This window comes from Oncorhynchus clarkii, chromosome 19, assembly GCF_045791955.1.
Source record: "Oncorhynchus clarkii lewisi isolate Uvic-CL-2024 chromosome 19, UVic_Ocla_1.0, whole genome shotgun sequence".
In the NCBI taxonomy this organism is placed as follows: domain Eukaryota; kingdom Metazoa; phylum Chordata; class Actinopteri; order Salmoniformes; family Salmonidae; genus Oncorhynchus; species Oncorhynchus clarkii.
In genome coordinates, this window is record NC_092165.1 from 10,847,672 (window position 1) to 10,874,371 (window position 26,700).

Consider the following 26,700-nt stretch of genomic DNA (forward strand, 5'->3'; position numbering starts at 1 on the left):
GGGGGTTTAGATGGGCAGTTGGACGAATTTCAGTTTTTCACAATGGACACAGAATAACTAGGCTTGAGTTGGGGCATGAACTCTACAAGGTGTCGAGTGTTCCACAGGGATGCTGGCCCATGTTTACTCCAGTGCTTCCCACAGTTGTGTTGACTGGTTGTCCTTTGGGTGGTAGGTCATTATTGATACACACGGGAAACGGTTGAGCATGAAAAACCCAGTAGTGTTGCAGTTCCTGACACTCAAACCGGTGCGCAAGGCACATACTACCATACCCCCTCAGTTGAGCTAACATAGGCTAATGCGATTAGCATGATGTTGTAAGTTTTAAAAAATTCCCCAGGACATAGACATATCTGATATGGGCAGAAAGCTGCACTGTCCAATTTACAGTAGCTATTACAGTGAAAGAATACCATGCTATTGTTTGAGGAGAGTGCACAGTTATGAACTTAAAGTTATTAATAAACAAATTAGGCACATTTGGGCAGTCATGATACATTTTGAAGGAAAATGCAGTGGTTCATTGGATCAGTCTAAAACGTTGTTCGTATATTGCTGCCATCTGTACAGCACTTTGAGATATCAGCTGATGTACGAAGGGCTATATAAATAAATTTGATTTGATCTAGTGGCCAAAACCAACATTTTGCCTGGGCTGGAATAATACGTTATAGCCTTTCTCTTGCATTTCAAAGATGATGGTTCAAAAAAAAATCATGTTTTTTTTCTTCTTTGTATTATCTTTTACCAGATCTAATTTGTTATATTCTCCTACATTAATTTCACATTTCCACAACCTTAAGTAGTTTCTTTCAAATGGTATCAAGAATATGCATATCCTTGCATCAGGTCCTTAGCTACAGGTAGTTAGATTTGGGTATGTCATTTTTAGGCGCAAATTTAAAAAGGTGGTCCGATCCTTTAAGAGGATCTTGTCTTGCCCATTCACCCTCTGAATGGCACACACATACACAACCCATGTCTGTTATCTCAAGGCTTAATCGTTCTTTAACCCGTCCTCCCCTTCATCTACACTGATTTTAAAGTGGATTTAACCAGTTGCATCAATAAGGGATCATAGCTTTCAACTGGTCAGTCTGTCATGGAAAGAGCAGGTGTTCCTAGTGTATTGTAAGTTCAGTGTAAGGATCATATTTCAATATTAAACACATTTGTAGATTAAAAACAACCGATGTGTAATTTGAGGCTCTGATATTTTGGTTAACGAGACACCAAAAAATATTTTCCTGTCTGGCTTAGTTGTAATTTGTTTTTGGATAAATCCATTTTCCACTGTTCATTTGATAGGTTTCTAGGGTGACCATGTTGAATACTTTCCCAACCATTTTATCCTGTAATCATTTCAGTATCTAGTTACTTGACAGGTCCGTTCCAGATCTTAATAATTGCCATTTCATTATTAGCCTTTGTTTGTGTAGTAAAGTCACGACTTTTGTGACTGAATATTTCGATTTGAGTCTGATTTGATTCTGTTCGTTTTTGTGTGTGTGGTGAGAAGTGGGTGAGCGTACCCTCGTGTACACACTAACATGCAATTGTGTTTGCCTGTTTTAGTGCCTGTATACTGTGTGTGGACACACACATCCACTCTGCCCCCTTTCCCCCTCATCACCCTACCTTAGCAGTAAAGAGTACATCTCAGCACCAACCCTTAGGTGGGTGAAGTGACAGTGCTGCTGTTGGCCCAGGCAGAGGGCCAGGCAGTGTGCTGTGTGCTGTGTGACGGTGTGCTGTGAGGACGGAGACCGAGGTTAATGAGTGGATTTGCTGCAGCGCTCCGTCCCCGTGGAGCTGCTGAGACACCAGTGGCTCCTCTCCACACACACACTGCAGAGCTATAAATCACCCACACCATCCGGCATCCACTGCACTGACTGAACCTGATGGAGGGAGAGGTTGGAGAGAGGGGGACGGATAGATGGAGAGACGCCATGTCTGCACTTGAGTTAATACAGTTTTCGTATTCTGATCGTGGAATTCTGAACACGTCATGCATCTACACTTACATTTTAAGTGTCTACCGTGGCCACAGTGTGTCCAGATTCCTTTTTCCCGCTATATTAAAATGCCAGTATGCATTCTACAAACCTTGGAATAGGCTAAATATGGTAACACAACAACAACTTGATCGCAGTAGCTAACTACTGTAGCTAACCTCTATAGCAAGCTAGCAAGCAAAGCCAAATGGATTGCAAACAGGTTAGACAAACTCTTTTTTGTTTGGCTAGAGTTATTCAAAATGTAAGCTAGCTGGCTAGCATTTGAGTCCAGAAAACACGTTCCTCACACGCTAGGAACGTATTTCCTCTGACTTTATAATGAAAGGGTGACTCTGTCCCAAAACACGTTTTCTGGAGACTCGTGGGAGGAGTGCTGATGACGTGATTGCGTCCAGACTGAGGAGAAATCCACACACAATGCAGCCCTGACCACCTCCTGAAGTGGTCAGACCGATCTGAACACAATCACACCACAAAGCCACTTTTGTGCATCTAGGCCCGTCTATTCAATGCAATCTTCGTATTCTGATAGCAGAAGTCATGGCCAGAGAGAGGTAAGACTATGGACTATGTTCCCTCATTCCCATCCCACCTGTAACTCCTGCCCCCCAGGCCCTCCCAAGCTGCTCCCTCTAATTGAATTTTAGTGTCTCTCTATGGGAGCAGCGGCTAGAAGCAATTTACTCATTACGCTGTATTAGCATGGGCCCCGGGCAGGGAAGGAGGGAGGGCGGCTTGACCCTCGCAGCCCCTCTGTGCCCTGGCTGGCCCTGCTCCGTCTCTGGAGGTTAAAGTAGGACGAGACTTGACGAAGAGAGCATAAAAGAGCGCAGACGCACTCTGCCCCCTCCGTCCCCCTACTTTAGCGTATGGTACAAGACATCTTTACTAGTAATGGTTAATAGGATTGGTATAGCTGTTTTAAGGTGAATGGTCATGTCTATAGGGTGTCTCCTCTTATATCCATTTAGTGAACAGATGTTGTTATGGGCTGTGACCTCCCCAGGTAGTTTATAGAGGACAGTTGAATTAGTGGGGAAGTGGAGGCTTTACTGTTAAGGGAATTGTTTTCCCCTCCAGTTACACTGTGTTCAGGCTAAATTACCTCTGGTAATGGTTCTCTAGAACATTCTCTAACTTTCTAAGTTGGTGATACTGTTTTGTTTTTTTTGTCTGTCCTGAGATCAGTGGAAGTTGTTCCTAGGGGGAAAAGACAATTTATGTCTCTAAAGAAGAATGGGTCAATCGCATGTACTTTTATACCATTGGACTAATCCATACTTCAAATATCAGTAAAACAAGTGGCTAAAATGTAGGACATTGATTTTCAAGAATATTCAAGCAATGCTTCATAAGGACAGCTGTGAACTTCCCCAGATTGTAATAATTATGCACCTACTCTCAATGTTTTATTCACAGTGGGTTGTGCCGCTCGTCTCTCTTTGTTCCTCTCTCTCTGTGTATGTGTTCCTCTGTCTAAAATGTTCTCTCCCCGGCATTCTGCAATCAGCATGTTAAAGGCAGTTGAGTTGCCCTGAGATGGTGTGGTGGTCAAGGGTATTATCAAAGAAACAGCCAGTGTTAATTCAGACCCAATATGAGACTAATGATTTTTTTATTTTTTAGATCTGATGAATTGTCAATAGTTTCTTTTCTAAAGTGATGACCCTTGATTCTGTGCCCTGCTGTGCTTCACAAAGGGCCAAATCTCTCGCTCTTTCCTTTTTGAAACACTCCACTGATTTTGTCCTTTAAAAAAAATATTAATCTCACATAAATAAACTTGTGTAGAATTTTCTAAATGTGCCCTTCACTACAGAATTGTTTTAAAAAAACTGTACAAAGGTAATTAGAACAAAACCTGTGTTTCTGTAAGCCTTGCCAAGGCTGTGTAGATTCTGGGGGTAGAATATTAATTGGCTGTGTGCGAAAGTAGCTAGCTGTTAAGTGTGGTGCTCTTCCCAGCCTCTTCTCTCTGCCACACACTGTCCCCTGCTGAAATCCCTTTGGCTTCCCCCCCCACAGCTCAAGGGCACTAGCCATTAAAACCTCAGACTCTACTTCTCACTCCCGACAATTGCTAATGATTTCAGTGTAAATTATAGCAGTCGTTTTGAGATGGCTGTGTACTTTTTTTTTTTTTTATGTTGGTGACTACAGGGAATTAAGCATGTTTAACTTAAACAACTTGAAATATGCGTTTGAGAAGGGAATTCACTTTTCAACTTAGCGATGGCGGTCACCTAGACCTTCTCACTGCAGTAAAATACAGATGGGAGGACATTAACCATTCAGTTAAACATGCCGCAACAATCTGAGTTCATAGTCTTTTCCCTGGCCCGTGTGAAGCCTAAGACCCACTACTGGGTGGATGCAGTGGTCACTGACATGGTTGGCAGACCACTGTCTGGTGTCATTGGGATTCTACTGTAGGTATTTGGTATCTGGTTATATATGTTTGACCCTCTGTTCCCTCTTGACTGCAGGGCCTGCATCGCTGTAGCAGCCTCGTGGCTCAACTCTGGAGCCCTGACCAAAGCCAGTTCTGATGGGGACAAGACAGTGGATGGGTAAGCGCACGCGCACACACAGGTATTTGAATGGACTCTGTGGGAACTCTGTAGACATGAAGCCCATAGTTGGGCTACCTACCAGACAATGATTAATTCAAGCTTTCAAATTATGCTGAGGAAATTGCACATGGCCAAGTCGTTATGGGCAATCCATTATGTTATTTAATATATACAAAAGGCCTGTTCCTCCAGATGCAGTAAGAATACCTTCTATTCAAAAGAACAAATCCCAAAGTGCAGGTGAAGATTATTGCGGTGACAACTCGGCATCCGCAAAAGTTTTTCAGTTTGAATAGATGTTATGTTTTGCTCTCCAATGTTGTTGTTGTAGCAGAGTGTAGGTATATGAAATATTTATCAGGGTATGTGGTATTGAAGGCTGAGTTTTCTACATAGTTCTCAACTGGCAGCAGGCATTACTGTTTGCAATGGGGCACAACAACAAAAACCTTGCCGAATAAACACGTTGTTTTGTCAAGGCCAGAAAATCATATTCTCTAACCTTTGCAGGGCTATGCATGCATATAATGTCTTAGACAACCCTTTTACCTCACATTCACTTTAAGAATGTAGCCTCAGTGTCTAGGTCTGTAACCACTACGGGTAGAATTTTTCATAAAATCGTGCCAGGAGAGGAACTCAGGAATTCCATTCGGCTGTTCTGTGTGTTAGAAACCTGCTTTAGAATTGCCCTGCTCTTTATCTCAGTAGAACCATAATGGGTGTCTATCGCTGTGGCCTGGTGCATGTCTGCAGTCTGAGATGCATCCACACTGACCCTGTGTCTCAGAGGGGGACGGTGGTGTGTGGACTCGCTCGCCAGGTTCAGATAGCGGCCAGACAACACTCCTCTTGGTTTGCGCCACCCCCTGAGATACCCATAGTCCTCTTGGTTCGCCCCTGAGATACCCATAGTCCTTTTGCTCATTTTCTCCCTGCTGTTTCAGTACTGATCACCTAGCCTAGATTGAACCGTGGAGTAATCCTCTGATCTCCCTCTCTCCCAAAGCCCCGCCAGCTCACTGATTGTCTTCATTTTTCAGTGTCACCGGTGGCGGCGGCAAGAGGGCCATGGCGGTGTACCCGTGCGAGGCCGAGCACGAATCTGAGTTATCCTTCCAGGTCGGAGCAATATTCAGCGCCGGTAAGTGTTATCGCTCCGACAACGGTCGCTCACTCAAATCTCAAAGAACCGCCGGGCATATTGGATTCCGTGAGGGAACCAGTAACAGGACAGCCCAATCTGATCTTGAATCAGACTGAGTGATGGATAGAGGGAGAGAGGAGAGGTCGTGACTCTCCAGTCCATCTGAAAGGGGACTTGATAGAGCTCTAGTCAGTCAAGGGAAATGGACTTGATATGAGTCTTTACAACAAGAGGATATGTAATTGCTGTTGATAAGATGCGTCCGTGGTTGGGTATTATCAATGAGGGCTTACTCAAGTATGCATATGGGCTGGGGTTCCTGAAGATGCAAGACACTTGCCTAGCTACCCATCCATAGGCCTCTTGCCAAACGATGAGTCTGGATATTTGCCACATGATTTCTAGAATGCGAACACATTCTGACAGTTCTGATTGGTCCCAGAAACTGATGGGTTGGGCCAGAGCCAGCCTCCATGATGACTTTATCAACTTTGATTTGTTAGAGATTGAATCGCTGATTCAATTTGTTTTGTACAACTCCCCTCAATGACTTCTAGGATGTCAGATTCAGACTGAATGTATATAGCAATTTTAATAGAGCAGAGGAATTAAATTCATGTTGAGTGGTCAGGCAAGTGAGACACTCTACTAATAAAATATCTGGTGTGGGGTTGTTTTCCAATTTGAGTTTAACTGAGGTGTTTGAGATTGTAACTCAGATGGAAAATATGTACGCCCTCGAGCCAAAAATATTTAAAAAATATATGATTCACTGTCTCATATTGAGAATCCAACTATCTCAAAGCCACAGTCAATTGGCAGTGCATGGGTCGACAAATGAAAGAACCCTTGTCAAAAGAAGTGTTAGAGTATGAGGGCAAATATGGCCAATCGCTTGACTAGAGAAATGAATGAATGAAATAATATACACCACAAGCAAGGGAGCCAAATATCAGGTAGTATAAACATTTTAGAGAGATGGGTTAGAAAATACTAAAGTTATGCATTAACATATCTCAGCCCATTTCACTTTAGTCAAATATACAGAGTTTGGGTAGGAATCCATTGGTGCTGTATTTTGCTGCCAATTTACTTCCGACTATCATTATTTCATATTCAGTCTGAAGATGGTCCGGCACCATGGGAAGACCAACTTAAAAACATTTTCAAACATTTTGCAATGCAGAACTGAAATGAAGAATTCTGATTGGAGAAGCCCCTCCCTGTATGTCTGTTTTAATCCATTTAGTGCCTAATTAACATGTCCCTGTTCTCTGAAAAGCTTATCTGTGCCAAACACAGCCTACAATGATACCCTCTTGAGTCATTCTCCCAGCAAATAGGGTACATTACCTGAACGGACAAAATGAGGATGACATGGCAAGGGGACATTGCCCATCACTTTCCGTAGTTGCTGAGTATTTCCAGACCACAGAAAGTTAAATTTTTATTTCCACCACAATTTCATTGTTTGCTGAGATGATGGTTGTTTTAATACTCTATCTATGCCGACTATAAAATGTCAACTATAAAGCTCTGAGCAAAATTCTCTCTCACTGACACAGCCATCTGTTTTCTAACACTGATGAAATGCAGTGTGTTTACTCCTATCTCACCCTGTCTCCTGGTACCTTCTGTTCCCATCTGCAGTGGCACCTTCCAGAGAACCTGGCTGGCTGGAAGGAGAGCTGGAGGGGAAGAAAGGCCTCATCCCTGAAAACTATGTGGAGATGCTGTAGTCCCTTAGCCTGTATACTCTGTGGAAGACTTGTCCCAGAGCTGTTTGTGCTGTATACCTTTTATATGGTCATAGTCATTACCAAACTGTGGAAGTTTGCTATACAGCAAAACATTGTTGGGAAGACCGCACAAACAGATCTTGGATCAGGTTAGTGGAAGAGGGGTCTCGTCATCCCTGACAATCTACGTCTAGATGCTGTATGCCAAACCCAAGGGTCGCCTGGCCTGCTACCATCTATGGCTGTATCTCGCCCAACTGTCACCTTATACATGGTATCCATGAAGTCGATGATGACACACTCCCATTCTCAAATTCATACTTTTTCTTATGCCTTCAACTCTCACGTTCCCTGCCCGTCGACTACTATGCGTTCATCAACACGTTCATTAACTTTAATGCAGAATAATAATAATAAATATCCCCCAGCAATGATGTACAATCAATTATCTTGGATATAGGAAAGAAAGTAACATTTTAAGGTGCCTTACAACACCAAGACAGTTGACATGTATTTACTGAACGGGTATGTTTGGAAAATGCTAAAGAGTTGTGTTCCGTGAAGAATGTCTGAAATACTCTTCAAGAGGTGCTTTGGTATATTGTGATTTATTTAATTGGCACATTGATTGCATTTTTTCTTTTTACCACAATATTAGCGTCTTTTTTTTTCATTGTTTTTTTCAAAGTATGATATCCACCGTTGTGACTGATTGTACACTGACATGCCATAGAGGCAGTCATATTGGAATGGTTCTCCTTCGATCAAACCATAGAAATATAATTACTAGAACGGTTCTTGTATTTCTGGGGTTCAGACACTCTTCCTCTGCATACTTGACCTAGCCATTCAATGATGTCTGAGCTTAGACTAGTTATCGGGTCGTTTCCACTTCAAAAAGCACAAGGAGGATTTTGACACCCACCATCTCAGATTGTGCTGAAATCGTTTCTGTAGTTACAGATAAGATTAGCATTCCTGAAACATAATTTGATCTCTAAGAATTTAAGTTAATTGATTGCACCCATATTGGCTATTTAAAATAATCTTCAATAAATATAGTAACATTTGACCATAATTCTTCCTACCAATGAGTAAGACATGAGGAATCCAATAGCCACCCACATACCCCTCACACTCCTCCCCAATTGCACCCCACAACCAGTATCAGTTCTCTGTCTAGAAAGTAGTATGGAGCTGCGGCTTGGAGTGTTGCTTCTTCATCCTATAATGTATTTCCTGTGAATCTGGTGGGGGGGGGGGGGGGGGTTTCCCCTGTTCAGAGAAATTAGCCATTTTGAAGTTGCTGGTATTACCATAAATTAGTGTGAGTACCAGGTTTTTCCTACTATATGCCGCTGTTCCTGCTACTGCCACACCCTTTATACATGTTGCTGGTCTCTTGTGTTTGTTACATGGGTCACAAAATTGCCATGCAATTTACTTTGCAACTTTGGGTAGAAAAAAAATAGCTTTTGCTCATGATGAAACTAAATTGTGGCCATCCTCATAATTCAAGCCAGTCCTCCATGAAAATTCAGGTTGTCCTTCTCTTCGGCATGATCTGTGTCCAGGAAACAGCCCCTCTGTGTGGTTTGTTCCCTTTAAAAAAAGGTCTGGATTAGTTTGACCATTCCTGGTGAATAAACAAACCATTAGGCTACAGCAGTTCTAATGGGTTCAATGGGAAAAGTCCCAAACACACACTGTATAGTATTTTGCAATGGTGTTGGGTTTAATGGTACAAGTTGCTAATCACACAACATATGTTTTCAAATAATTATATAAAAAAAACGTACGACTGCCATGCAATAGTTTATGATTTTGTTAGGGTTTTTGTCACATTTTAGTCACTAGCCCATTTCTTCAGAGTTTTTGGCTTGTAGGAAAAGTTTTCATGAGAATTGCACCATAGGTGTTGCCCACTCAGCTGCCATTTGTTGGGTTGAATCATTAGGCTGCTAAGACAGACTAACTGAATTGCTTTCATGGATGACTGTCTTGACTTGTGAGGATGACCACACAATGTATCAAAAGCTATTGGTTTTCTACCCAAAGTTGCAAAGAAAATGTTGTAATCCGTTTAATAAACACGAGACCAGCAACATTTACAGAGGGGTGTGTTAGTAGTAGGAACAGCAACATGTTGATAACCCGGTACTTTCAGACTAATATTTGGTAAATAATGCAAGTGATTTCAAATGGCAAATTTCTCTGAACGGGGGGGGACACCTGATTCAGAGGGAATACGTTACACGCCGCAGCTCCATACTACTTGTTAGACAGAACTGATGCTGTATACTGACCAATGGTGTGGGGGTCCTTGGGTGGCGTTTGATAGGAAAACCTTTGGTCCAAGTAAGATGTTGGGTACTATATTTATTGAATATTATGTGAATCCTGTAAATTACAAGGGCCAATTTGGGTGCAATCAATTAGCTTCATTTCTCAAATAAAATGTCAAGAAAATGATGTTGCAGGAATGGAAATGTTATGTTTCAAAAAGAAACATACAGAAATGGCTTGCTGAAATGACATGGAATGAGTATCTAAAGTTCTAATCAATTCTTTAGGTGTGACCATGTTCATTGCAGTTATGTATGGGAATGTGCAAAACAGTGGGGTTTTATTGAAAACCGGTTTTATAGATCCAAATTTGACGGTCAATCTTTCTGAACAGAATTTACGAAAATTAGATGACGTTCACATCTAATATTTATCATTCTGTACCAAATTGACAAAATATTTTATTACCACGACCACAAATGCAGTATTTTCCAAATCGTATTGTCTATGGCTGTGTATATAGTTATTTTAAAAGGCCACACAAAATGCCAAGTATATTCTATTCTAAAGCCCTTTTTTTAAGTGGTCTCATTTGGAGTGGTTTTTACAATTGTAAGTGTACTAAACACATCACAATACTTTTATTCTATTGCCGTTCAAAAAAGCCGGTTTCATTTTTCTAAGAGCTTTTGTGCTCTCATTTTGCATTGCAGTAATTTAAGACTGATTCATGACATGTCTAAAGGTCTTGGCGTCCATTTCAATTTTGTAACATTGGATGTCCTCTTGATCAATGTTAAATAAAGACATTTTTATTCTTTACCCCATTATGTATTCTTCTGATAACTGGAGAGTAGATGGACACTGCAGACTGAAATGGTCCTCCCAAAAGAATATTTGATATAAAGTAAAATGGCAACTGAATCTTTTCAAAGAAGTTTGTTGGACTGTCAGGACTTTCTGTGGAAGAACAATTGAATAGAATATATCAAAGGTTATCATTTTGGGGCACCAAAAATAATTAACAAATTGACATCTTTGGCTACTGCAGTTTTTAATGAATCAACCTCTACCTGCTTGTTCTAGTGGTACAAATTAACAGTATCTGTGTTTTAAGTACATTGAAATCATTTGAAGTCTTACTGAATGTTTCCTTTCTACTTATTGAGTCATTGGATATTCAGTAGACATTTCTCTATAGACACTGCAGAGATTTTTCATCACTGATTCAGTCTGCTACAGCCCGACTGTCTGCAGTCGAGTTGGTCTTCCACTTTATAATGGAGGCCTACTTAAATTTGCATTATACATTAGGATAGACCGACAAAGCTCTAGTCCAGTCTATTGGAGCTGTACGACTACAGTATTTTCCGAAGGATCATAGGCTGTATCAACAGGCCACGTGATGTCTCTATCAAACCTCAATTCTCCACTCACGTGAAAATCCTTGGGATTTCATCTGGCGTAATTAATGTACAAATTGCTTCCAGCGGGCCACTGGGATGTGATGCAGTGTTAGATAATTATCACGCGTCGTTGGCCTCCAAGTCTTGCCGAGTTCAAAACAACGGAACTCCGAAATCTGACTTCAGCGCATTCAAGACCGCTTGGAACATGATGGGGGGACTAGCTCCGACTGGGAAACATTGTTTTGAATGGTCAGCCAAGTCGGAAACTTGGGCCTCTTTCTAGAGCTCCGACCTGAAGATCACTGACGTCATGATCTTACCTAGTTTTATTTATTTCCCCAGAGTTCCCAGTTGTCTTGAAAGCACCATAAGACATCCACTCTTACGTAGTCTGTACTGGAGAGCAGGGCATGCCGACTAGCTGGGCCGGATGTTTAGGCTAAAAATAAATACAGGGTGGTCTGTGTCCGTGGGGGGGGGGGGGGAGTAATGGCGAAGGAGGAGTCATGGCTCAAAATGAAGACGGCAAAAGAGGAGGCTGTGACAGCAGTGGTTACATAATCAAACAAGGCTGAGCTAATGAGACTCAAATTATTCTCACTATCAGACTGCCTCGATTTTGTCTCTCTCACTCTGTATGTCTTTACTATCTGCCTGTCTCTCTCTTTGTCTTTGTCGCTTTCATTTGCTCTTTTTCTCTTTTCGTCTCATCTCTTTTTTGCGTTTGTCCATCTTACACGGAACCCAAACAGGCTGCGCTTGCGACATCGTGCATAAATGTATTTTGTCCCCCTACACCAAACGTGATCACGACACGCAGGTTAAAATGTCAAAACAAACTCTGAACCAATGACACATTAATTTTGGGACAGGTCGAAAAGCATTATATGTATGGAAATGATATAGTTAGCTTGCGCTTGCTAGCTAATTTGTCCTATTTAGCTAGCTTGCTGTTGCTAGCTAATTTGTCTTGGGATATAAACATTGAGTTGTTATTTTGCTTGAAATGCACAAGGTCCTCTACTCCAACAATGAATCTACACATAACGGCCAACCGAATCGTTTCTAGTCATCTCTCCTCCTTCCAGCCTTTTTCATCTTTGAATTTATATGGTGATCCATCTAAACTTTCATAGTATTTCCATGACGACCGGCCGGCAAAACGGTTTGTCTTTCAATCACCCATGTGGGTATAACCAATGAGGAGATGGCACGTGCTTCTATAAACCAATGAGATGGGAGAGGCAGGACTTTCAGCACGATCTGCGTCAGAAATAGAACTGACTTCTATTTTAACCCTTGGCATCGCAGACGCTTGATGGCGCGCGCAATAATTGAATAACATGGATTTCTACATTTATTTTGCGATGCTCGCGCACACGACATGTCTGGTCTGGTCAGCATGTTACTGCCTCATGCTGACCAGACCGCTCGCGCGCATGTTGAATTTTGTCCCCCCACACCAGACGTGATCAGGACTACGCAGATTGAGATATCAAAACGAACTCTGAACCAACTATATTAATATCGGGACCGGTCGATAAGCAAACATTTATGGAAATTTAGCTAGCTTGCTGTTTGTTGCTAGCTAATTTGTCCTGTGATATAAACATTTGGTTATTTTACCTGAAATGCACAAGGTCCTCTAGTCGTCTGACAATTAATCCACAGGTAAAAGGGTAAACAGGCTTTGTTTCTAGTAATCGCTTCTCCTTCTGGCTTCTTCTTTGTACTTTATATGGCGGTTGGCAACCAACTTTAAGATGCGTTACCACCATCAACTGGCCTGGAGTGTGGACCTCCAGTTCATTTTTCAATCACCCAAATGGGTATATGCTCCTAAAAACCAATGATGAGATGGGAGAGTCGGGACTTGCAGCGCATCAAGCGTCACAAATATAACCAAGTTATTTTTTGGCGCCTGGCTACGCAGATGCTCATGAGCAGTGGGTGCAATGATTGAATAACATGCATGTGTACATTTATTTTGCAAAGCGAGCTTTGTGGGCAGCCTCTGTCTGCCCCGTTCTCGCTCTGTCAGTCTCACTCAGCTTCTGTTTGCTCCACTTCTTTCACCCTCCCTGCAAATGTTTAGGTAATTTAAGAAAATCACTGATACTACTGTAGTCACTCTTGTTGAGGAGCTAACCCAATATTACTTATATTAGGACTTGAAGGAGCTGGGATGAAAATGAGTGTATTGCTGCTCACTTAGGCAGGCAGCCAGTCAACTTTTTCTGTCTGTCTCTGCCCTTCCGTCTATTCGTGAGATTCACTTACAGTATAGCCCCAATCATCCATGCCGTCACTTATAGTTGTGTACTTTGATACAGTAAAAATCTAGCTGGATGTTTTTAATTTCCTCGGCCAGCAGTCTTCGGCCACGCCTCAGCTGTCGTCCACCACCTGCGGTGCGGTGTCCTTGAGCACCTGAAAGTAGACCTTGTCTTTTATTACATCATGGCCCCTAGACCACATAGCCTAGTGACAGTGTTCAGCTTATTCCATAACAATGTAACAGAAGTCTCAACACTTTCCTTTTTATAAAATAATATGTGGGTGACCAGCTGGCAAGTGTCTACACTGAAATGTTCAACCTTTCCCTGACCCAATCTGTAATACCTTTACAGGGGTTCGTGCTTAGTTCCCTCCTGTTCACCCACAACTGCGTGGCCACGCACGACTCCAACACCATCAAGTTTGTTGACAACATGACAGTGGTAGGCCCGATCACCGATGACGGTGAGACAACCTATAGGGAGGAGGTCAAAGACCTGGCAGTAAGGTGCCAGGACAACCTCTCCCTCAACGTCAGCAAGGCAAAGGTGCTGATCGTGGACTACAGGAAACGGAGGCTGCCTTACTGCTTGGTAGGGCAACTGCTTGGCATCCGAGCACAAGGCACTACAGAGAGTAGTGCGTACTGCCCAGTACACTACTATGGCCAAGGTCCCTGCCATCCAGGGCCTCTATACCAGGCGGTGTCAGAGGAAGGCCCTAAATATTGTCAGACTCCAACCCCCTAAGTCATAGACTGTTATCTCTGCTACCGCACGGCAAGCAGTACCGATGCACCAAGTCTGGAACTAACAGGACTCTAAACAGCTTCTACCCCAAGCCATAAGATGGCTAAGTAGTTAGTCCGGGTCGGTATTTGGTTAACTATAAACTCAACATGTCCAGTGGTGTTCCCATGTTTCATAAGCTGAAATAAAAGATCCCCAGAAAATTACCATACACACAAAAAGCTTATTTCTCTAAAATTGTGTGTACAAATTAGTTTACATCCCTGTGTTAGTGAGCATTTCTCCTTTGCCAAGATAATCCATCAACCTGACAAGTGTGGCATATCAAGAAGCTTATTAAACAGCATGATCATTACACAGGTGCACCTTGTGCTGGGGACAATAAAGGCCATTCTTAAATGTGCAGTTTTGTCACACAACACAATGCCACAGAAGTTGAGGGATCATGCCATTGGCATGCTCACTGCAGTAATGTCTACCAGAGCTTTTGCCAGAGAATGCAATGTTCATTTCTCTACCATAAGCCGCCTCACGACCGCAGACCACGTGTAACCATGCCAGCCCAGGACCTCCACATCCGGCTTCTTCACCTGTGGGATCGTCTGAGATTAGCAGGGTCTTGATGCAGTTCGGCATCGTAACCAACTTTCAGTGTGCAAATGCTCACCTTCGATGGCAACTGGCACACTGGAGAAGTGTTTTTCACAGATGAATCCTGTTTTCAACTGTACCGGGCAGATGGCAGACAGCATGTACTGTAGGGCGTTGTGTGGGCGAGCAGTTTTCTGATGTCAAAGTTGTGAACAGAGTGCCCCATGGTGGCAGTGGGCATTCCACAGGCCACAATCAACAGCCTGATCAACTCTATGCAAAGGAGATGTCGTGCTGCATAAGGCAAATGGTGGTCACACCAGATACTGCCTGGTTTTCTGATCCACACCTACTTTTTAAGGTATCTGTGACCAACGCATGCATATCTGTATTCCTAGTCATGTGAAATCCATAGATTAGGGCCTAATCAATTTATTTAAATTGACTGCTTTCCTAATACAGTATGAACTGTAACTCAGTAAAATCTTTGAAATTGCATGTTGCGTTTGTTTTTGTTCTGTCTGTCTGCATTGACCCTTTGCACTGTTTATTATCTATCCTGTCACTTTATTGCTGTGTATATCTACCTCAATTACCTCGTACCCCTGCACATTGACTTGGTACTGGTACTCCGAGTATATAGCCAAGTTACTCATTGTGTATCTATTACTTATGGGTTTTTTTCTATTATTATTTCTCTATTTTCTTTCTCTGAATTGCTGGGAAAGGCCCGTAAGTAAGCATTTAGAAGAATATGACGAACACAATGTGATTGTTATCCTAATACACCAGATTAAAATCTCAATTCCCTTGAATCAGAATATCTGAATATTAGCCTATCTTGGTGGGAAAGGATTTTCCAGAGTGCGATTAGGCAACAACAGAAAATGAAAGCGATAAGAACCAATGCAGGGTGAAAAGAACAGATGAAGAAATGAGAGAGAAATAAATGTAAAGCAGAGTGTAGAATGTTGGGAGAGAGAAAAAGAGGTAGCTGAGAGAGAAAGGGGGCCACAGAAGCTGCCATGTGCGCCGGGTGCAGCCGTGAAATGGGACTGATCCAATAGATTCTGTTTATCTGGCACGACTACACAGTGAAAGCTATTGGAAATCTGGGGGAGATTTGGAAGTGGGCTGTGGATTTTTCAAGAGCGAGGGAGAGAAAAGAAATGAGCAAAAGTAATACTGTCTGGTCGGGTTCTGTTGCTGCAGTCTGGCATCCGGGAGTATTTTCAGATCAGCTTTTAATGAGGTTAATGGTGATTCTGTCTACAAGGGTGGCTGGCGGAGGGGGGTTATAATATTATAAATGTCTCTTTAGTCTCTTTCTCTGCTGTTTTCCATCCCTCTTTCATTATCTATTGAATTGTTACGTCTGTATGAGCTAAAAAAAATATAAAAAAATAAGTTGATATTAGCAAAATAAATAAACATGCATTTGGATAACATGCTAAATTCTCTCCCTCTGTCTCTCGACTCATTTTCTTCTCTTCCTGGCACATCTTAATTAGTCATCTGGCTCTCTATCCCTCCCATCCTCCTACTCCAATTTTCCCAGTCTTGGATCTATATATACATATTGGATAAGCCAGTGGCCCGAGCTGTGTGCATTCCCTCAGGTTTTCCTCTTTCAGACAATCTCATTGGAGTCTTCCGACGCATGCACACACTCGATGTTACTTACAAACTGCAAATCAAAAATGACATTATTTGTTAACGGTTTTATTGGAATCTCTTGATAGTTTTGCAAACACAGTTATGGCAAATATCTGCTTCAAGATATACAGTTTGTAGTAGGAACTAGTTTTTATTCACGCTGAAGGATATTCATGTACTGTGGATAGTTGCTGACAAATATTGTACAAAGCATTGGATTAAAAATGTATTTTGGGATAAAAACAAACCAGGTGCTATTAATAAGAAATGCTGAGCTTGGATGTGGCTTTGGGGATATGGCTTAGTCTCAATATACGGGGTTAATGTTTGTTTTTAAAAAAAAAGTGAATGCTGCGGTTTGGGTTCTATATTATCACCAGTATTGGAGTCAAATCCATTTAGGTGTCAGACTTTCAGTCAATACAAGAGTTATACCCCAATGAGCCTTTTCCTCCAATTCAAATGGAATGTCCAGATTATTTCCTAAATGGATTGGAAGTGTAGTAAAATGAATCCCAATTGTGGTGACCACATCAACCTGTCTTTCACAATGTATCTGAGTTGGAACCTGAATAGCTGAACAAACTGAAGAGGCAAGAGTATTTTCAACCTACAGTATTTCAGCTTTAATCTTCTTTTTTTGATTGCTTGATTTGTGTGGTGCTATTAAATCACATATCGCCAAGGGGGTTGGGAGATGATCATGTCAACAGCAAGAACTCATTGATCCATAGTTTGGTACTGTCTACTCTCTGTAACAAAGAAATTACATATGTTTGCCTACTTTTTTTTTTAAAGTCACATTGACATAAAATGCAAAATAAAAGTACAAAACAATGTCAGATAAACAGTTAACATTAATTGTAACGGAAGAAGAAAAAAAGAGGACATTTCTTTCTCTAACATTCAGGTAGTAAAGTGTCTGTCACAATGTTTGGTACTTTCATAACTCACTCTAACCCGTTGGCTTTTTTGTAGCCTGGTCCCAGATCTGTTTGTGCTGTCTTGCCAACTCCTGCCAATCGTTATCATGTTTGGCATCACAATGACTGGCAAGAGTTGACAATACTGCACAAACAGATCTGGGAGCAGGCTAGCTTTATCGTGTGAACCTTGTGCCATTTCTTTCTATGATCCAAAACGACAACATAACAAGTGGGAGCCGCATGAACTGCAGATATTCCAACAAGATGTAAGTTAAAGGAATAATCCACTCAAAAACAATATATTTAATTAGTTTCATTAGTCCCCTGTTGATACAGTCTCAATGTTTTTGCATGTCAGCAGTCAAGTTTTCAAGATGTATGTTTTTCAATAAGCAAAGTGCAACTTTGGTGCTTTCAAGACAAAAAAAATGGGGTAAAATCATGTCAGAGATCTTCAGGGTTAGAAAGTCGGAGCTCTAGAAATATGCCAGAGTTTCCGACTTGGAATTCCGAGTTGAATTCCGAGTTGAAAATTACCCCCCACACCCACGACAGCATTTGCTTCTTGAAAATCCTACATCTTGAAAACTTGACTGAAGTAGTTTATTTTTTATTTTTACACTATTAACAGTGGACTAATGAAACCAATACCAAAATATAGTTTTTGACCGGATTATTCCTTTAAAGTATAAATGTTTTTTACACTACTCAAACATAATGACTTTCTGTATTATTTACAATATATACTGTAAAATTTTAAATCAGGTGAGATAAAAAGGCACAATTTTCCCTTCTTAAATACAATGTAAACATCTCATCAAAAAAAGCATGCATAAACATTTCACTTTACAAAAAAAGTTATGTTTTTTATTTTTAGACAAAGTACTTAAATATTGTTTCCAGCAAAATATAATTCTTTCAAAAATACTTTTCCCATTCGTCCTATGAACCTTTTTTGACACTATTTTTAAAAAATAAAAAGGAGAGGGTAGAGGAGCAAAACGAGAAGAAAAAGAATAGCAGTTCTTTACAGCGTGTCTTTAGGGTCCTTCAGTTCACAACTTCAACACATGGACATGGATGGACAGTCTGCAAAATGAGACCGTTTAAGCATAGGGACTGGCTTTTTCTTTAATCGTGATCCTCCTGCCATTGTCTGTTCTCTATGTCCAACTCTGGACAGCTTCCTACAAAGTAGAACCTATGGTGAAACACCAACAGCACCTTAAAGGGGGAGTTCACATTTTGAAGTGAACTATCTCTTTAAACTATAGGCCTTATTCATGCAGGGTCTCCCCGTTTTTATTCACATTTAGTTATCAACCAGACACACAACGTTCTAGTTGGGTTAATGCCTCAATTGTCACATCTCTTCTGTACAAATCTAATTCAGGCAATTAGGATATTCAGCATAATCCTATAGAACGTAGGAAAACTAACAATGCCCTCGAAAAAAGCAGATCAATTATGCTCGTGCTTGCCAGGAAAAAAAAACAAACAACCACACACACTCACTCACAAACGAGGTGAAACGATGGAACCAAACGCCCCCTTTGTTTTTCCTCTCAAACGACTCTTATCTCTCACGCTATTCAGTAGCATCATAGTGTTCCACAATGGTTAAGCAGTCAGTCAATCTGGTGTGAAACTAGTAAGAATAAGACCTGGGTTCAAGTACTATTTGAAATGGTTTCAAATTCTTTAGCTGTACTTAATTGAGCTTGACTTTTGCAATAGAACCAATTGAAATGTCCCAAAAAATGCAAACCCTACCCACCTGACAGTCCCGGCAGACTAAAGCAAACGCTCAAAGTAGTTTGAAAGGTTTTGAATCATGTTTGAACCCAGGTCTGGTAAGAATGGTCCAGATGACTGGCCATACATCTAGAGTTGGCCCAAAGACAAGATGGACAACACAAAATCAGGACAGGTGGCCAATGCAATGAGTCAATCATTTATCAGCAGTATCAACATGTACTTCCAAAACAGTTTCTGTACAACAGTGGGGGAAATGTGACTGTAACCTAAGCAAGTGCCATTGCATTTACTGTATGTATTTGCCCGCTTGCCAGGTAAATTTGAATAAATTATGCATTTACTGAAAGCACTGTGACTGTAGAGTAATGGCATTTTCCAACATCCAGTTCCAATATCAACGCCATACAGTATGTTTTGAAGGTTATTGTATCTAATCAGGGTTGGGGAGTTACATGTAATCTGATTACAAAAAAATGCAACTGTAATCAGTTACTTTACCAGCACAAATGTTGTTATCCGATTACGGATGCCTACTTTTAAAAACCTAGATTACTTCTTGGATTACTTTTAAATTCAGAATGGATGTTTGTGGGGAAAAAAATCCATTACGACACCTTTCCGTTTTCTCTATGAGAAAGGCAAGTTTAAGTTCCACCTGAGCGGATCTGATCACAAGTCGGAGACCACTGATGACACACACAATGCGTTTGATGGATTTATTTATTTTTTCTCTTAAGGGGAAAGTAATCAGATTGCGTTACTGAGTTTGGGTAATACCAAAATTACGTTACTGATTAACATTTTGGACAGGTAGCTAGTAACTGTAACAGATAACATTTAGAAAGTAACCTACCCAACCCTGTATCTAATGCTGATAATTGTACATGTGTTAGTTACCAGAAAAGTGTTATTTCATCTTTACGTTTACAAAAAGAAGCACCTTAGGTGTAAAATGTCTGGTTTATGAAACCGAAAACCTTTGCAACAACACAAATGCTTCATTAGTATTTCTGGAAACGGTAGATAAATGTCGGTTGACTTCACAAAGGGTGCTGGTTTGGATGCACTGTAAGTACGTAGAAATAGACCAAGAAATGGGTGCTCTGATGTTTTCACTATACTGTATAACTCAGGGGTTCTCAAAGTGGGCTCCACATCTCAACATGTATCATTTATTTTTGTACTTTTAATATTACTAACAGACTAAACAAATCTGGGCCAAGGGATCTGTGGAATAATACTATATATAGGGTGTAATACATATTATTCATCTACTGTACAATTGATGTTCTTAACCCTGGGAAACATGGGCCTGGGAGGCTCACAGGGATATTGGTATCCACAGTACTCAACCAATTATCAATATTAATTATCCTTGTATTCCCCAAAAATGTTTTTTTTATATGCACTGTCATTCAAGCTTTAAACAGCTAAGGTTTCTCTCTGCCTCGTGGCAAAATGTGTAGAATTTTAGGATATTAACTTTAAAGCTACAACAACAAATCGGCCCCATGACAAAATGTGTAGAATTGCAGTAAATTAGCTTGAAAACGGCAACGTTTTCTCTCCGATGCCAAGGGCCTTTTAAAAAGGTCTTTCCCAGGGCCCAAGACTTGGTTCGTCCAGCCATGCACAGCCAAAGTCCTAGTAAAAATCATTTTATGCTATTTTTAGTCATTAGAGTTGTGTTCTGATTTATGAATGGGTTCCTGATGAATTTGCTATGAAAAAAGAGGTCACAGCCCCAAAAAGTTGAGAACCCCTGGATAACTAAGTGGGTGTACCGCCGTTACGATGTGAGGGAAAGTCGTCATTGTGAATCCATCAGGTGTTTCCATACTCCCGCACCTATTTTGGATGGAATTAATCTACTGACAAATGTTGCGCTGTTAATAATCTACATATCAGAAAGCCTTCATGTATGACATGGCAGATTCACTTTTAACTGTTACTCAACTTTTTTCACACTGGATCACACAAAACACCATACTTTTGAAAATTCTTCATTTTGAAGTTTTTGCATATTAATACGAGTTACGTTTTTGATCGTTATACAACGTTAAAACAATTTTAGTTATGTGGGCATTTGGGTGTTGTAATGCACACCACTGCAGAACAAAAGTGGAATTAGTTAGCTTTTTAAGCAACTATTCAGTTTATTGTTAAGCTTGTATAGCCCTTGGAGTATGTTCAAATAGACCTTGATCCTCTCACAGAAACCCTACATTTAGTCTTTGTCATGAAAAAAGTATATGTTGCCATGTAACCTAATGAAAATACACTGCATAGCAACATCTAAGCATTGTTTTCCATATTGTCAGAGTAGTAGAACTAATATCCATGAATCAATGCAAAAGCACAGTTATCATCTGACATTTTTCAGGATGGTAAGATGGTCTGTGTTACTGTCTACCTGTGTGCGTGCTGCATTACTGTACACGTGGGTCTGTGTGAATGTATGGACTGTAGCGCAACCAAAAAAATGTATGGCTTCGAATCCATAGAAAAACATCATCGTCTTTGGGGGGGGGGGCACGCTAAGGGTCGGGATGCTTCTTTGTCACATTTTAAAAAGTCCTCGTCAGTGCGTTTTCCTTGGTGCTGAGATGTCACTCAGCGTCACCTCTCTAACCGGCGGACGGAGATTGCAGTGTGGGGGACTCAACTTCCTCCACCTCACTTCCTGCCCCTCACGTGTCACTTCCTCTCCCATTTGAGAAAGGGGAGGGGGCAGCAGATTGACTGGCTGGCATAGTAGTTAGGCCACTCCTGAGGCTAGGGTCCTTACTTGGCCTTCCTCCTCTCCCACTCCTCCCCCTCTCGTTATTTCATTCTCTCTCATCTCTTCCTCCCAAGGACTCAGTACAGTCACTTCTTGTGGAAGTAGAGGGTGTGTGTGTTGCCCGACTCCACCTTTGGTATCTGGTCACTGATTATCTCCACCAGCATCTCTGGAAACTCCACCTTCAGAGCCTGAGACTCACGGAACGTGTAGAAACAGAAGTCTAGCAGGTTCCCCACCAGCTAGAGGACAGAGAGAGAGGGAGGGATCAATCAATAACATGTTATTTGTCACATATAGACTAACAGTGAAATGGGTCCTTCCCAACAATGCAGAGAGATAAATGTAGAAAATACACATTGAGAGGGGTAGAGGGAGAGCGGGGGAGGGAGAGCGGGAAAGAGAGTTGTAGTTTGATAGAATCCAGCTGTGTTTGAATAGGGATTTCATTGGCTTATCATGAAGTGTGAAGAATACACAGTACAATCAAAGCCTTGTTCTTGGAAGTTGGGGTCAACTTTGAATTGGCATTCCCCTTTTCTGACGTGTGTTCGGTTACCTTACCGTACCTTATTCAGAGTGATGCCACCTACCATAGCCAGATCCTTAGGTTAACTTTGTCATGGCATTGATATGACTGTAATTGTTTATCGGTTAGGGGGTCACGAATCATGAGTCTGACATACCACTAGGGGGTGCTACTGATTCTCAATAGACTATACCACCTCTTCTACATAGGGCATCGTTTCCCAAACTAGGGGTTGCATGAGTTGAAAATGGGATCACGAGGGAAACTCTGGGGAAAAATAAATATAATAATTGCTTGGTTCATAGAACCTCCGGTAGCTGCTAGATGTGGTTGTAATAAACAGAGCGTTTTTTTGTTTTCTTCCTACAAATGCGTCTCTTTTGAGCAGTTTAAGCTACAAAATATTATGACCCCATCACTGAAGGAGACGACTCTCAGGAACACGTATGTGTCTACAATGCCCACAAACAGTGCAGGACTCATTAGAGTGGACAAGACCAGGCACTAAATCAGACTGGGGGGAAAAAGAACATCAATGAAGATCTATGATCTTCAGTGTAGAAAAAAACAAGATTATTGCCTGATCTTCTGAACTTCCCAATACCTTTCTGATGCATGTCAATCACTTCAAATCCTACTTCTTTCAAAAGTATGGTTTGACAGACTGATTTTAGACTGTCATAGCCCCAATATCAGGGACTTTTCCCTTTGTGAGATGTGAGTATTTTTTCCTAATGCTTCTAGCTCCTAATGTTTCACCACATGCTAAGTTGTCCTTGCATAACCCCTACAGTCAGTGCGTTCAGTGCATTTAGTTAGGGGGACAGTTGTATTGACCCACCAGGCCACCACTCTGAGCCTGGACATTGATTCCTCCATGTTCCATTCATTCACCAATACAGGGCAATCTCTGCCCATTCCAAAATAAACACCCTTTAGGGCTAGTCATTGGAATGCAATCTGTTATTTCAGAGATACTACCTTACATTGTTAAACTCCAATCAGTGATTGGGACCTGCTATTTGAACTTGCTCTGTGTATGCATAGCATAGAGGAGGCTTGTTGATGGGACTTGGCATGGTGATGTGGCGCTGGGTCCAGTGCCTGATGTTATGGATACAGTGATGTGGGTCCAGTGCTTACATCATGCATGGCGTCCAGTAGCTTGGTGAGCTGGAAGAAGCGTTGCCACGTCTGTCCAGAGTTGTTGGTGGCCTTGCCCACAGACCTCCTCAGCTCCTTGATGTAGTTCACTCTCATTTCCTCAAACGCTGCCTGGTTCTTTAGGCCCTCTTTGGGAACTGAGAGGAGAGAGGAAGCCAAAAGATAAGTATTAATGGGAGCTGTAAACAACTAGCCTGCATAACACAAGATACATGTATTGTATAAGCACATGGCAGTTTGACCTAAACTTGACCTGAGAACATTTCATTTGAACACCCTACGGTTCTAACCATGTCATAAGTATATTCATCAATTACCTTTTTGTTGACCAACCACATCAACCCTTTGTCACTTCGCCCATTTAATTCAGTTCATGGTAGTTGTCCTATTTTTTGACTTACAGCGTCAGTCAAATAACTAAGAGAGTGATGAACAGGATGTACAGACAGTATTTTATGTGAGAAATTAGATAAGTGTGTCTTCTCAGGATGGATACAGGTATCCTCTCCATTTCTCCCTTTCTAAATCTCTCTTTCCCTTTAGCTCGCTCTCTCTCTCTCTTTCTCTCTCTCTCTCTCTCTCTCTCTCTCTCGCTCTCTCTCCCTCGCTCATATCTCCGTAGAGGACAAACTAACGGCGATATGGCTGCCTGCCAACCTCATCTTAAATGACATTCCGTGTCTGGCTGGCTAACTGATTAAGAAACACCTCGTCTCTCAAAGAATGTCTGTCTCTCAAGTCTCCCAACACAGTCTCTCTTAGATCTTTCTTCTAGTGGAGGCCTACAGGAACACTTCTGATATACACTGTGGTGTAATGAACAAAGTGCTGCAGGTACAGTAATCAAACTAACCAGCACAGTGCCTTTATCACTAGTAGCCTGCAACTCTGCCACTGTTATTCTACTGTTGCACTGGAGGTTGGTGGCACCTTAATTGGGGAGGGGTGATGGCTGGAGCGGAATCAGTGGAATTGTATAAGCATGGTTTTTATGTTTTTATAGTGAGCCGCCCTCCCGTCAGCAGCCTCCTGTGCACTGTTGATTATCATAGCTGCTACTACTACAGTAGATGATCATAGTACACAGTAACCTACATTATTATGGTCATACAGAGGCATCACATGTTATTCAGACGTATATTGAAAACAGGTCTATAGGTCAAAAAACAATTGTTTAGTTTTATTAAGTGCAATATCACGGGACAGTGTTTAGTTAGGTACTCTACACACACACACACACACACCGTGTTGGCACACTAAGGCAGGTGTTCTCTACCTAATGTTGGTAATTGACTAAGCAGCTTCAGGTAATGATTACCTCAAACCAGAGCAACCAACTGTTCCAAATGACACACTTTAAAGTCTAATTGACATCCTGTTTCACAGGGAGAAGGATGACACACCATAGCCCAGGTTAGTAGGCTACCTGCCGGGCTGGTCCCAAATCTGTTGGTGCTGTATAGGCAACTCCTATGGTCAGTCGTGGCGTTAGCTGGTCCCAGTTCTGTATGTGCTGTATAGCCAACACCTATGGTCAGAATAATCATGCCGAACAAACAGGTCCGGGATCAGTCTAGGACCTGCCTGGTCCCAGATCTGATCCAAACATTACATGACAGTGACCATAGCAGTTGGCAAGACAGCCCAAACCGATCTGGGATCAGTCTAGAAGCCTAGGCTACTTGCCTCGTCCAATATCTGTTTTTTGCCCACATGATGACAATAACCCTAGGAGATGGCAAGATAACACAAACAGATCTAGGACCAGTCTAGGAGGATAGGCTACCTGCCTGGCTAGATCCTTCTGGTGTCACAGCGTGGCTCGACCTGCCTCACAGTGGTACGCTAATGACAAGCTGCTCTCCTTGTACTGTTTCTATGGTCAGTTTTGATACCTTTTAAAGATGTAAATTAGAAAAGCTATTTTATGGGTTGCCTATGGCTGAGTTGAGGCACTGTGTTGACCCTTGAGGCCTGCATTTGATATACAGATGTAGGATCTTAATTTGATCACCCTGTTCCGGGAGACCTTTCCTGCTATGCAGGCCATTTGAAACTTGTAGTGTATTTGAGGTTTAAAAACGCTTGTGAAGTTTGTTAATACCACTTTGAAATTCCGAACTTGATTTTCCCTTAGGGGGTCTGGCCCGCCCTACCGTACCTACTTGCCCATCCAAATGAAATATTGATCTGACAGATGCACGCTGACAGAAAGACTCAATCTCAGATAAAGTATCAGCGTGAGCGAAACAACACCCCCCTGTCTCTGTATGTGCAGGTCATGTATCTGATAGTCTGGACAAAAGGAGTATGGCACGTTGTACTTTTAAAAAAAATCTGTGGATTGTTTCAAATCACATGCATAGGCCTATTTGAGAAGCCAGCGATTTGGGCAGCGCGCTTGGCAATAGGCCTAGTTGATTATTTAGTTGCGGCTGTCAGTGAAAATGATCTTAAATGTGTGAAGATAATGTGTCTTGAGTATCATTTAAAGTGTTGAGACAAGAAGGCGAGTGGTGTGTGGTGACGATATGGGCGTCTTTCTCCAGAATGTGCTCCGCTGTCTGCTGCATTGTTTCATTGTGTGAATTGTTTTCCCTTTTGATTAGATTTGTTTTAATCAATTCACCATTACATATGTAACCAGTAGGTCTACTAAATGTACCGTTCATCCCTGTCATCTGGCTACATTAATTTATGTTAATGCATGTATTACAGACATTTATTATTCTCATTCTAACAGTGGAAACGTTGTTTGCAGAGAAATCTGTTTAAGTTAATTTTATATCCATAATTTAGGAGTTTTAAAATGTTTTGTCTTTTGTTTGGAGAGCTCCATGTGAGCAATGAGGATGTGAGTGGTTGAGGGAGCACGCGCCCATGAACACGCCAACCTGCTGAGTTGATACAATATTGCACTTTACTAGCGATAGCTCACGTCGAGACAGTTTGAAAGGGAGGCAGACAGGCAGAGTATAGAGATTAATACGATTGACAGAACCTGAATTTTCATCAGGCTTATTTATTAGTTTTATTAGCTTTAGGCCTATGTATTTTACTTAGTTAACGATGGAAGTTATTGGCCTACTG

At 41.5% G+C, this 26,700-nt stretch overlaps 2 protein-coding genes across 4 annotated transcripts in view; one reads left to right on the plus strand and one right to left on the minus strand.

Annotated features, from left to right (window-relative positions):
• LOC139374718 (rho GTPase-activating protein 10-like) overlaps positions 1-10,594 on the plus strand; it is a 68,355-nt gene extending 57,761 nt beyond the window's left edge. Inside the window, exons 21-23 of the mRNA XM_071115827.1 lie at positions 4,511-4,594; positions 5,641-5,741; positions 7,395-10,594. Of these exons, the coding sequence (XP_070971928.1) occupies positions 4,511-4,594; positions 5,641-5,741; positions 7,395-7,483 (274 nt within the window). The 3' untranslated portion in view covers positions 7,484-10,594. The remainder of the gene's footprint in view (positions 1-4,510; positions 4,595-5,640; positions 5,742-7,394) is intronic.
• Positions 10,595-17,721: 7,127 nt separating this feature from the next.
• LOC139374710 (mineralocorticoid receptor-like) overlaps positions 17,722-26,700 on the minus strand; it is a 99,029-nt gene continuing 90,050 nt past the window's right edge. For 2 of the 3 annotated variants that reach the window (XM_071115815.1, XM_071115816.1), the window contains exons 8-9: positions 23,590-23,747; positions 18,223-22,159 (exon numbers count right to left, since the gene is read on the minus strand). In XM_071115815.1, the coding sequence (XP_070971916.1) occupies positions 22,004-22,159; positions 23,590-23,747 (314 nt within the window). In that variant the 3' untranslated portion in view covers positions 18,223-22,003. Of the gene's footprint in view, positions 22,160-23,589; positions 23,748-26,700 lie in introns of all 3 variants that reach the window. The other variant, XM_071115817.1, reaches the window with a different exon arrangement.